Source organism: Lycorma delicatula, chromosome 5 (genome assembly GCF_047948215.1).
Source record: "Lycorma delicatula isolate Av1 chromosome 5, ASM4794821v1, whole genome shotgun sequence".
NCBI lineage: Eukaryota > Metazoa > Arthropoda > Insecta > Hemiptera > Fulgoridae > Lycorma > Lycorma delicatula.
The window spans coordinates 51,431,610-51,445,176 of NC_134459.1; the positions used below are offsets into that span (position 1 = coordinate 51,431,610).

Sequence of the window (13,567 nt, forward strand, 5' to 3'; positions counted from 1 at the left end):
ATGAACAAACCGGTCTAGCACAGACTGGTAGACAGCATTGCCAGATTGCTCGCAGTATTACCAATCTCATTACTTTTCTCACACACCTCGTATGTGTTTGCATCCATTCACACAGACAATGTTTAAAACAGCAGTCTAATCTCATGGCAGAAGTTGCAAATTACTTAACTAGTACCTCTGGAATGTGACTGTACACAGCATAGTTTGTAAACTATCCAAATAAGCACCTCGCCTTGTCAACTAAGTATACTATTTCACAGCTATATTCAACTTCTTACAATTCCATAGGCTGATATGTCCAAATTATTACTTTTAATATATTAAAACCTTATTATCACCTTTTAATATAATGCTGGGAACTATTATACTGTTTTAGTGAAAACATTTACTTAATTAAATTATTATAATTAATTGCAGGTTAAATTTATTTCATTTATGAATACAATTTTTTAAATTAATATTTTTAATAGAGTTATTACTGTAATCAGAAAGAAATTACAGGTTCAAAAAAATACAGTAATTATTTTAAACAGACAATATTTCTTGTTTAGAAATTGACAAGCATATCACGTTTTTCAATAGGATTAAGCCCAGACTGTACTCTTATGTTATATCTTCATCTCTGTCTACAGCCAAACAAAACAACAGTGCTGCTATTCTCCAAGAATATGAACTTCGCCTTGTCACTTATAATTTGGTTTTAATTTTTTGTAGATATAGTTTATTATTAATATTACTTATTTATCACTTTTATTTCTTTATTTTTTATGTGTAAGAAAATTACAGAACTGCTTGAAAGATATTTTCAACTTGAGGTAATTACCAGAAATTACGAGAAGAGAAAGACTATGCAAACTGGAGGAAATGCATGTCTAGTAAAATTGTTCTACCATAGGTGAAGAAAATGAAATAATTAAAAAATATGCAAAGAAATTGTTCTAGAAATGGGTGGTGTATCATGAAGATTAAAAAGTATTTATTTAAAATAATATTTTTTTACTTTTATTAATATTATTATAATTAATATTATTTAGCGATTCTTAAAGAATGCTGCTGGACAATTTCTAAAATCGAATTATAGTAAGAATGTTATATTATAAAATTCTATACATAATTTAGAATACAATTAGAAGAAAATGTTCAAACTATTTCTAAGGAAATAGAATTTATTAGTATTGTCATGGATGGAAATCACTATCAGATGGTCAGTAACAGAATGAAATAAAGTATGGTCTTTAAATTTTAATGAGACAATAAGAGTATGAATTATTACATGTACTTCTTTGTTAGGAATCTACATGTACTTCTTTGTAATCAATCAAGAAATAGTTTTTGTTTAAAAAATGTGGATAGATCATACAGATATCACCATACTAAGATACCAATAATACCATAAATTAGTATTTATAAGCAAATAATTCTATAAATAAATAAACAGTAAGCTGTTAAGCCCAACATTTTTATAAAATCAGAAACTTGTACAAGTTAGTAGAGTAGAGTATATACCAATCATCAATGCTTTTTGTGATCTGTGAGCATTAAAGGATGAGGAACAAAATGATATAAATGTCGTCCTTAATTGACTATTAAATTTTAATAAAAATTTGTAAATTTATATTACTGATTTCTTTTATAATAGAAGTGGCGGCACAAATATCAACAGCATGAATAAAATAAGATTATCTTCCAATTCAATGAATTATAGAGCCTATGCATCAATTTTACTATTATTTTATTCAATTAACAACTATATACTACTCATATAAATAAAGATTACAAATTTTATCCTACAATTAAATCAAATAAACAGTTCAATAAAAAAATAAACTAAGAAGCAGTTGTTCTTAATAACTTTGCTTCTTTTTTCTCTTGAAGTTCCTTCTTTTGTTCCTCAATTATAACTTTCCTTTCTTCTAAAAATGTTCTATATTCTTCAGGATCAAGATCTCTGACAACTTCAATCCCAATAGATCTAGCAGAACCGATTAACATAGCACAAATATGTGAGAGAGGTCTGCATTCATTAACTGGATCTTCTGCTTTTATTTTTGCTATCTCATAAATATGTTTTAATGTTATTTTTCCTGCTATTTCACTCCCTAAAATACAATAATGCTATATGATAATAAAATAATTTTAATTATACAAAATTATTATTTTAAATGCATACATATCGTATTATTAAACTCTAAATATTAAAATAATAAACATAGTACACCATCCACACAGCCAGATTATATAATGATAATAACTTAAGCCCTAAGCAATCTTAAAGTGACGGGGGTAAATACTGGGTGTACAAAACAGAATATCAGTGTTTTAATTTGTTATTGTATCTCTTGGATGAGGTGCGCAGTGTTGATTTACGACTACAATCAAACAGCAAAAAAGGACAGTTACGGGCGAGGTTGTACATTGATCCCTTATTCGCCTTGACAACACCACTAGCAATGGCAACTGAACAGGAAGATTTCTTTGTTTTACAGTTTACTAAATATGAATCTATAGTTACAGTTCAACATGCATTCTGTAAAAAGTTTAATTATGATCCCACAAGTGATAATAACATTCATAGATGGCATAATCAGTTTGAAACGACTGGATTTATGTGGAAATGGGAAGAGTACATGATGATCAAGGGTGTCTGAAGAAAATGTTGAATCAAGGATTCTTTTTTATACAGTCTCAAAAAATGTGTTAGGAAGGTCAGCTGCAAACTAGCGATGCCAGTGATGACAATGTGGAATGTTTTAAGGAAATGCTTGCATCTGCATCCATATTGTTTACAGCTATTACATGCTTTGAAGTCTACCTACTATGCTGGGCAAGCTGCCTTCACAATTGAATACTGCAGCATGAAGATGATGATTTTCCTGATTGCATTGTGTTAATGATGAGTCTACATTTCATCTTAGTGTAAATGTTAACACACACAGTGTACACATCTGATGATTAGAAAATTCTCATGAACTCTACAATGAAAAGGGACTTCCCAAAATTAAATATTTTCTGTGCAATATCCTGATGGAAAGTTTATTGGCTGTTCTTTTTCACTGAAGCAAGCATAACAGTAGTTGCGTATTTGGATATGCTTGGTATTTTGATATGCTTGACTCTTTCCTAAACTACAAGATGGATCAGAAAATTTTATTTGACAATAAGATGGTACGCATCCTCATTGGCATATCTCCGTATGGGATTGGTAGAATAATGTTTTCTCCAACCGCTGAATTGGTCAGCATGGACCAGATGACAGAGCTTGTTTACAGTGGCCTCCAAATTCACCTATTTGACTCGTATGTGATTTTTTTGTTTGGGCTTTACTAACATATTTGTGTATATGCCTCTGTTACCTATCTACCTGATTTGAAGCGCAGGATTGAAACAACTCTTGCTTAAATTACTTCAGACATGCTGATTAAAGTATGGAATGAACTCTCCTACAGGTTGAATGAGTGCTACATGATGAAAGATGCAAGCCCTACAAGATTATAACACTTGTAAGAAAAAACTGTAAGAGGTATTCTTTCATTTTTCTTTGAGTTGTTATTGTAAGTCAAGATTAAGAGATATTAAATAGCTTTAAAACCTCCGTATTTTTTTAAATATATACAATGTATGATTACTCCTGTCAATTAACAACTTGCCAACCTCAACTTTAATTATCTGCTTCCATGTGAGAGTGTGCCTTTCTCCAAGAAGAGGTGGGTTGTTCTTTTGACAATAAAACAAAATTCTACAATATTAGTGCAAAATACAAAAAAGATGAGATGGATATTAACGATGTGAATTGCTGATATGAAACATTAACTTAGTTGATGTTTTGTATTTTTTGAACCATGAGATGGGAGGCAAATTTCACTACAAGTAATAGTGTTTTGTGCAGGTATTATTCTTATTGACTTTTTAGAAGGATGAACTATTGATGCCAATAATTTGAAAAATTCTGAAATATTTGTCTCAACAATAAGTATCCAGGCAGACTTTCATGGGGTATCTATCTCCAACATGACAATGTTACAGAAACCATATTGCATTTAAAGATGTTGGGTTCTTTAAGAGATTGTACAAGTAGGAAACTGTGATTCAGCAACCGTAAATATCTGACCTCACCCCTCTGATATTGAATTACTCAGAAAAATTAAGGAAAATCCGGGAGAAATGTGTTTTAATAATGATAAATAAGTGAAAGAAACAGTTGAGAAACATTGCTATGGGAAATGGTTGAAATTTCTAAAGAGGCATTCCATACATTTATTTATTGTTGGGGCAGATACATATCTGTCGTTCAGTGATTACATAGAAAAGCAAAAAAAAAAATTTTTTTTTACTTATTTTTTATGGCATAAATGAATCTTGTAAAACAAAAGTGCACAGAAATTTTTGAATATCCCTCACATTTTTAGCCATTTAGTTGTAAGACAAAATTACAGGTAAATGAAGTTAAATTACATATCACTAGACTGAAGGTGGACAATAACTGATAAACAATACAAGCAAGAGGTAATAAATGGTAGGAATTACACTTGCAAAGCGTGACACCCATTACCGGAAGACTGATACTTTCAATTTCTATTCAGTTACACTGAAAAGATATTCAGTCAAAGAAAAGATAAATAAAAATTAAGAAAATTCAATTTTTTTTCCTACTATAAATTAAAAAATATTTTAAAATCAAGAGATAATATTAATACTATATCACAACTCATTAATCAACAAAAAAAATGCATTATACCCTTTCAAACTGGTGTTGTTGAACATAAAACCAGAGTAAATGTAAGAATGTATTAGGAAATGTTTTTATGTAAATAAAAACACTTCTGTTACATTAAATTTAGCACATCATACTATTGAAAAGAAGACATTCGCATATTTTTCGGTACTATCATCATGAAGAGCAAAATCATCATCAAACGCAGCAATAAATTGTTAGTAAATCAATTAATAACCAATAGAAGTAATAAGAGTGATATGGCATCAGCGTTTAACGCATTTAAATAAAGTTACCTGGCTCCATAGCTCCTCTTTCAATTCCAGCAGCTTGTTTAAGAAAATAAGTTGATGGAGGTTTACTAATTAAAATATTATAACTTCGATCTTCATTAATCAATATTTTTGTAGGTAATGGAATACCTTCTTTAATATCCTTAGTTTTTTCATTAAAATCTTTACAAAATCCAGCAATATTAAGATTTCTCTGAAAAAAAGAGGTTTTTCTTAAGATCTTATCAAATGCTATTAAGAAACAGATAATCTAAAATAAATAAAGCTTAAAAGTCCAATACAAAAAATTTCTGTTCAAAGGTTTGTTGTAAAGGTTTGAAATTATTTAACAATATATCAACAACAATCAATAAAGAAAAATGTTTTCAATAAAAGGAAAGTCCAGAATACTGTAAAGAGGAATTTAAAAATACAATGTAACTAGAGATAGGTTGCTTGTAGAGTATAAGAAAACTTGAAAACAAAAAAAAAGTATATGTAATATATGATATGTATAAATATATATTTTATGCGAATGAAAAACAGGTAAGTGTTATCATTGCCTTTAATAAAATGCATATGCATAAATAAAAAAAAACGAAATACATCATGACTTTACAACTAGGTAACACTAAATAAAAGCTATAATGAAAACAAAAATTAAAAAAAACCACAGATGCATAACAAAAAAAATCTAATGGTGCAAGAAACTATGTAAAGAGCATTATTTACATGAACCTATATACACAAAATCAAGACAAAAAAAAAAAAAATCGGTAAAAAAAAGGCAAAAGGCACTAGTTTCCTTACTATCAAAAAGGAGTCTGTCATTTTAATATATCCCAAAAAAACACAGAACATTATCAAGGATATCTCTATCCCGTGTAAACACACCACAAATTCAAAGAAGTAATTTTAATTTATGCCACATGGCGGTATAATGCACACAATCAATGAGAATGAGGCCCATTATGATGCTGCAATTACATCTTCTACATATGTAACGAAATCGCTTTACTACATGAGATTCCAGTGAGTGGCTCTCGTATGTCAGATTCATGAAACTAGAAATGACAACTTCTTTTTTGGAGTTAATGTGACTGGAGATATAAGGGAACATAGTATTCTTGAATTGGCAATGGTCGAGCTTGTTACTGATAGTAGTAGTCCATTCATTATACATAAGTTGCTTTAAAAAAAAAAAAGCAGAAGTCTGAAGTTAAAGACAAGATCTGTAAGAGCAGGTTGAATGCAGGATTTATTATCCATATTATCCACATGCTCAATGCGAATACCCCGATATGGCTAGGAATCCAGCAAAATGCCACACATATATCATAGTAAATAGCTATAGCACTAAAGAAATAGCCAAATGAATTTCTGAGTTGGAAGAATGCCTTGAGTACAAGTCTCCTACTGCTTAGAGTCACTGCATCTAAGTAAATGAGAATGTAGCGATAACATGCTTTAATATTGTAAGGGTCTTGCTGATGGCAAACAGTTAGTGATGAAAAACACATTTGTTATATGTGAAAATCTAAATATACATGTAATCTAACAAATAAATGAATTTGTGATATAGCTGAAGATGTACAGCATCAGCTTTTCAGGAAGTTGCTTGACAAATTGTTTTCAATTCAGCTTGATGAGGCAACAATTACTTAAGTAAATTAAATATTTAATTTTAATATTTTATGGCTTATAATAAATTTCTATTCTACACACAACATAAAAAAACTGGAAATACATTACAAAAATTTCCTAACAAATGACCTGAGGTAAGGTCCTTGACCTCTCCTATTTTTCCACCTGTTTGAGACTCTGACTCAAGTACAAGATTTCACGTAAGATTCTATGCTGGAACTAGTTTTCATAGCTGCTTTTTGTTTATTTTTTTTCATGTAAGGTAAGACTGTGTGTATGTTACAGTAGTGCATGTTTATAAGTTTTTATTTAGTTTTAGTTAGGCCAATCCCACATTAATAATAAATAATTGATAAATAATAAATAAACCACAATTTATGCATCTCTTTTGCTGCTCTCTATCTTACATCCACCATATTAGACATTCTCGCAGCTTCGCGAGAAGTTCTGATTTGTCATGAACATTCTGGAACGTCTATGCAAATGTGTATAAATGCTGCACTTCGTTCAATTCCAACCAGTCTCAGTCGAGTTATCCTTCAATTGCTACAATTTGTGCAATTCATGGTATTAAATATTCACAGCAGTAGATTTATACAGAATTATGGATAAATTTTTAAATTGACATAAGCGAGCATTAGATGATCGTAAAGCATCAACAAGTGTAAAGACAAGCGCAGTTCTGAAAATATTCTCAAGAATACTTAAATTTTGGGTTTACCAGTACTAAAGTAAATGAAGAAGAAAAGACCCTGCATGTCATTTACTCAAAATTTTGGCAGCAGACAGCAAGAAACTTAATAAACCTAAACGACATTTGGAAACAGTTGATAGTGAATACATTACAAACCCCCTGAGAATTCTTTGAATTAAAATTAAAATCATATGAAAAGCAAACATAATTTTAAGAAAAATTTTGTCAGTGAATGAATTACAAAGTTTCATATAAAATAGGCAGATGTAAAAAGCCTCACACCATTGGTGAAGAGCTTATTTTGCCAGCTGCAGTTGAGATTGTAGAAACTATGTTTGGAGATAGGTTTACCAAACAATTGCAGTCCATACCTCCATCAAATGATAATGTTGCCCGATGAATTTGTGATACAGCTGAAGATGTACAGCATCAGCTTTTCAGGAACTTGCTTGACAAACTGTTTTCAATTCAGCTTGAGGAGGCAACAGATAGCAATAAAGATGCTCATTTCATTGCCTACGTTCGACTTTGTGATGTTATGTCAGCAGCAGCAGAACTACTTTTCTGTACATCAATAGAACTCAAAGCAACAACACTTGCATTATTTGCTATCTTAAATGATTTTATAAACAAGACAAACATAGAGTGGAAAAATTGTGTCGGAATATGCACGGACGATACTTGTTCAATGTCTGGAAGATTCCAAAGTATACAAACATTTGTGAAACAAAGATCTCCACAGTGCGTCTGGACACATTGAATGATCCGCAGAGAAGCTCTCGCTTTCAATGAAATGAGTCCTGGTCTGAATATTGTGCTAAAGGCAGTTGTAACATAGTAAATTATATAAAAATGAGACCCCTAAATTCAAAAATATTTTCTGCACTTTGTAAAGAGGGTGCAGTACATTCAGCATTACTATTTTATTATGAGACAAGATGGTTATCATGTGGGATATTATTGAAACGTATTTATGAATTAAGAGATAAAATCATCATTTTTTTAGAAGAAGAAAACCGACCAGTAGCTGAGAAGTTTTGAGGTTTATGTGTGATGGCATTGAGTTACTTGGTCGACATATTCAAGAAATTAAATAACTTGAGAATCTTCAACTCCAAGGAGCAAATACACATATATTGGATATGAGTGAAAAGTAATGCTGTTTGTAAAAAACTGGAATTGTGGAGCAGAAATTTAAAGCAAAAAAACCTAGAAATGTTTGCAAATGTAGATGAATGTGTTAAATACAACGCTGAAGAATAACATGAGAAAGTTTTTTTTTAACCACTGAAAATGATTTAGCCATACTGGCAAAGAATTTAAAAAGTATTTTCTTGCTGACATCAACTTGGTAGCAAGTTACAAGATGGTTAGGGATCCATTTCAAAATTCTTCTGAAGGGCTCTCGGCTGCCAAAGAAGATATCTTCATAGACTTCATGGCAAGTGGCAAAATCTAAAGAAAATTTAGTAATAAATCATGGCAAAACCAAAAGACAATATAATAATAAATCACTCTTTGAATTTTGGGCGAATGTATGATGAGTTTTCTGCACTGAAAACAAGAGCATTTTGTATATCATTACAAATATCAACATCCTACCTTTGCAAATTAGATTTTCTGCACTGGCTGCTTTGAAGACAAAATATAGAAAAAAAACTTAAGATTTATATAGAAAAAGAGTATCTATTTCTAATAATAAACCTTCCTTCAAAAAACTTTGCTCTGCAAGACAGGCCTAAGGGTACAACTAATAATAATTAAACTTGTTTTTAATTTAATATTGGTAAGTTAGTTATTAAATACATTGTGCAGTACTGATACAATCCTATTTATAAGTGTATTATATTAGTGTAAATGTGTATTTTATTATTTATTATGTCAGATTGTATTTTGTTTTGCTTTCCTTTCAGTAAATTAATAAATATTTTCTTTTTGATACGCTTGTTTCCCCCATTTAGTGTTATCAAGCCCCCCCCCTCCTAGGGAGGCACCCCCACAGGATGAGACACACTGGATTACTGCATTTACCATATTTGGAAATCATTCCAAATGTGGTAAACAACTACCTGAGAAACCATAATTCAGGAAAAGAGAGTCCATTCAAAACTATAGAGCACTAGGATGTTAACATGCCTCTTAAAATTCACTGTTTATATTTGGATTCCCCCCCCCCCCCCCAGTAATCTTGGCATTGTAAGTAAAACAAAGAATGCTTTCACCAGGAAATCCATCACGGGAACACACTATCATGTTAAATCAAGTCAAAAACCCTACCTGACTACTGCTGGAATCTAAAGAAAGAACTACTACAACCCAATGACATCAGAAATTCCAAAAGTAGGTTTTAGATCAGTACATGTAATAAATTGTTACTGTTACACGTCTTATTTGCTGCAACAAAAAATGTTAACTACTAACAAAACAATTCCAAATAGAAAAAACTATCTTTAAATTACGGGAAAAATACTAAACGTACAGTTATTCATTTAAAAAACAAAATATTTAAACTGCTGTTCATTATTATAAAATAATGTTCATTTGTCCTTACTTGTCCGAGAAGAGGTCCAAGAGGAGGCCCGGGAGAAGCCATGCCAGCAGGAATGTGAGTTTTTATCGCGTTTCCAAGTTTCACTTTATCTACAGCTTTTTTTACACTTTTTAGTCTTGTAGCTGTTTTGGACATAATGCTGATGTATGATTTTTATACTCAAACTAATTGAGTAACAACAACAGCTCTTAACCGCCTTTCGCAAATTGAGGTTAGCGCTTAGTTTTCCAGTCAGAAATCAGCTGTTGTTTTGCGAGAAAATAAAAGAAAAACAATTAAAAATTTTTTTAGGGTAAGTTGTCTTGTAAAAAAATAACATGATACAATATTTCATTGTCCAGGTTCAATTTTTATTTTCATATATTTTTAATTAATAATATTATTATTGGCTTAATAATTATTATATACTTGGTTAAATATTTCTGGATTCTTTTGTTTCATAAAAAATGAAGCAAAAGAAATCAATGTGTAATAAATAAATTTTATTTCATCCTGCATTATACTTTTTTGCAGTCTCAAGGTTAAAGTCTCTTTGTTTTCGGATTTTAGTTGGTAGAACTAGTAGTATTCATTTTGTTATTCTGTCATTAGTTCAGTCTTGTCTTCGTGTGATATTGTATGTGGAGGTAAGTTCCTGTTTGTATTAATATTACATTATTGTTTTATGTTATTAATGTATAGTTTTAATGAAAATTGTTATTTTTTGTTTTGTGTGTGAGAGTTGATGTATATATTTATATATGTACCTTTTAATATTATGCTAAAATGAACATGGCAAAATATGTATAGTTTGCAAGAAATTGCGTAATTTATCAACGAACTACTTTCGTCAAAATAATTCTCATTAATCTAGTTAGATGTGTGTGTAGCTTGGTTTAGCGATTTTCTACTATTTAATGTGTAGTAACTGAAAAATAATTGATTAATCCACTAGCCACCGGCCGTAATTTTCTACTTACGTGCAGTGTCGAGGTATACCGGCATTGTTTGGCATGAATTATCTTGTGTGGTTTGATTGCTATTGAAAAACCTAGTAGTTTTATAAAGGATTTATAATTTTTTCATAGTATAATGTACTTCATTTATTAATTATAATAAAATATGTTAAGTGTATTTTACAGATAATTTACAAATTTTTTTACATTTTTAAAATATAACAATCCCTTAATTGGTAATTGTAATTTATCAAAGATTGGCTGCAATACATCTTTATGCCCTCTCCAAATTATTAAAAAATATTTTACTGCCAAATAATCTTCCAATAATCACTGGAAGAAAGGCATAATGAGAAGACGGAACGGAACGCAAGGATAGTGGGAGTTTGATTTCCCCCCTACTAATTGCAGAACCTGGACAAATGTTCCGTGCTGCTGTGTCTTTTCTATTTTATCTGGCGGATTATCATCTGTTTTATGGCGGTTATAGATTTTATTTCTTTTTATTTATGGAAGGATCTCATGTTTGTGTTCCGGTCCCTTAGACCAGTGAGAAACAATTGACTGGTGCTGACGGGGATACTAAACGTGTATGTGCTTTGTACTTCGGGAATATTCCCCTTCAGTCTGCCCTTTGAAGTCCTTTCGGTCAAACAGGAATTTGCCTTCCGTGGGGGCCCTAGTGTTTGGAGGAAGCTTTCAGCTACACGTGCGTTCGGGAAGGGTTTGGTGGGATCGCGTAGACACCGTCATTGTGCTGGTTCACCTGAAACTGACATAAAAAGGAGGCATGTTCTGTATTTCACGAAATATACAGACCTCGTTCAGGACCATATGACAAAGCTCTCTCATGTTTCAACCTACCTACTTGTTGAATTTTTATAAAATTTTAATTTTTTTTAATGATAGCTTTTTATTTTTATGGTGCGCGGCAAAATCGCTCCTAACGTTTCTGCTCGCGCGCGCGCAAAAAAAAACCCTAATGTTGAAAAATATTAATTAAGATAGTATGGGCTTAGATTCAGATGTTTTTAATAAAATTTGAAAGTTAACAATTTATTTAATTTATCATTTTTAATAATTACGTGCTATACAAGTAGTTAACACTGGTCAGGTAAGATATATTTCCGTTAGTAATAGTTACTATTAAATTAAGGGTTGGGATCTAAATACAAAGTCTGGATTTGGTATAAAGGGTTTAAAGAAATTTTATTTTGTTTTTTAATTGAAGAATTTCACTAACTTAACCATAGACAATGAAAAGGGTTCGGCCAGGTAGCAGCAACGTTATATCTATTCCCTGTTGAGGACACCTTTGTAGCATAATACAATTAAACCATGTGTTTAATTATTGTAAGCACTCCTTAGGACATAAGATTTTATCCATATCTATACTATGATAGGATATTATAATGGGTAGATTAAATTAATATTGATTCATGTATTTATTTTACATTTGATTTGAATACCTTGAATCATGGACGAAGACTGTCGACCTGACCTTGGAGCTCCTAAAGTCCAAACTTTCCTCTTTGAAACTCTTGGTACCACATAAATATTGTTATGCGACAACAATACTCTCCAAGCAAAGGAATCATTTCCTGTAAACAATGATCAACACCTAACTGAATGTGCAAAATTGCCTTGTATTCAGGTCTTTACTACAATGATATCAGTACCTCTTTTCACTAATGCAACTAAAAACCAGATGTCACAGAGACAGTTACTGGAGCAACTAACAAGTTGGACCTATCTAAACATGCTGACTTGTAATCAATAACCTGTGATGATCCATTCAGTCATTACGTAACTTCCCTAGTGGGCCTTTGTAGAACAAATTTATGAAAAAGCAATTTCATCAATAAAAGTGATATTCAAAGATGTTATAAGCATTAGTTTATTTAAACTGTTTAAATTTTCCAAGTCAATAGCTGTGTTTGTAACTTGTACATATTCATTGGGTTTCAGAAGTAATTGAACCTCATTTATTTGCTTTAGTAAACTTGCTAGAATAGTGAAATTATGTTATATTTGAATAAATTGATCTAATTGTGGTTTTTAGTGAAGTAACATTCAAGCATTTTTCTTGATCCTATGTAGCTTTAAAATATACTTGTAATTTAAGTCTTGAGAGGTATATTTAGTATATGGTAGGTTCCTAATTTTCCTCCTTGTTAGTACTGAAAAATCTGAGTAGTATTTGGTATGCTTGCACTACCACGTTTAAAAAAGTGCTAGCACCTCAAATGAGGTTGTACTGTAGTTACCATTACAATGCTGTTCTGAAGAGCATGTCTTAGGCACAGTGTTTTTGCAACAGCTAATGAATTTTATTATTCTATTTTCAGTAAATATTACAGATTTCATCAAAAAACAAATTTTCAACTTTACAATCTATCTGAAGATTATTTTTTTATAGTGCTTTTGTAATGAATGATTTCTTTCTGAATGTACTAATTATTACTTATGAATACATTTCAGGTGATTTACCAGAAAAAATTAATAAAACTTAAAAATATATTTGAATCAAATCAGACTGGAAAATAAAATACCACTTAGATTTTACAGCAAGCTGGAAAGTAATGGAATTTTTAAGTTCATTTAATTATAAATAAAAATTTCTGTATATTCTGTAAATTTCTATTTAAATATAAAAGAATTACTGTGTAAAAACATTGACAAATTTCAAAATTGCGGCCGCGTCAATATTTTAAATCTTTTATATCTTGGTAATCGTTAGTTGTATTAAAGTATATTTTA

General features: G+C 30.7%; 2 protein-coding genes across 3 annotated transcripts in view; one reads left to right on the top strand and one right to left on the bottom strand.

Annotated features, from left to right (window-relative positions):
* Positions 1 to 1,715: 1,715 nt before the first annotated feature.
* Positions 1,716 to 10,113, bottom strand: mRpL11 (mitochondrial ribosomal protein L11). The gene is made up of 3 exons (XM_075366108.1): positions 9,873 to 10,113; positions 5,008 to 5,197; positions 1,716 to 2,099 (listed from the first exon to the last, which is right to left on the bottom strand). The coding sequence occupies exons 1-3, from the start codon at positions 10,005 to 10,007 to the stop codon at positions 1,828 to 1,830; spliced, it is 597 nt and encodes a 198-aa protein (XP_075222223.1). The 5' UTR covers positions 10,008 to 10,113; the 3' UTR covers positions 1,716 to 1,827.
* A 270-nt stretch (positions 10,114 to 10,383) lies between these two features.
* Positions 10,384 to 13,567, top strand: part of LOC142324951 (putative ATP-dependent RNA helicase DDX43) — a 39,973-nt gene continuing 36,789 nt past the window's right edge. Inside the window, exons 1-2 of one of the 2 annotated variants that reach the window (XM_075366110.1) lie at positions 10,482 to 10,498; positions 13,289 to 13,386. The gene's annotated coding sequence lies outside the window, so the exon portion shown is untranslated. Of the gene's footprint in view, positions 10,499 to 13,288; positions 13,387 to 13,567 lie in introns of both variants that reach the window. The other variant, XM_075366109.1, reaches the window with a different exon arrangement.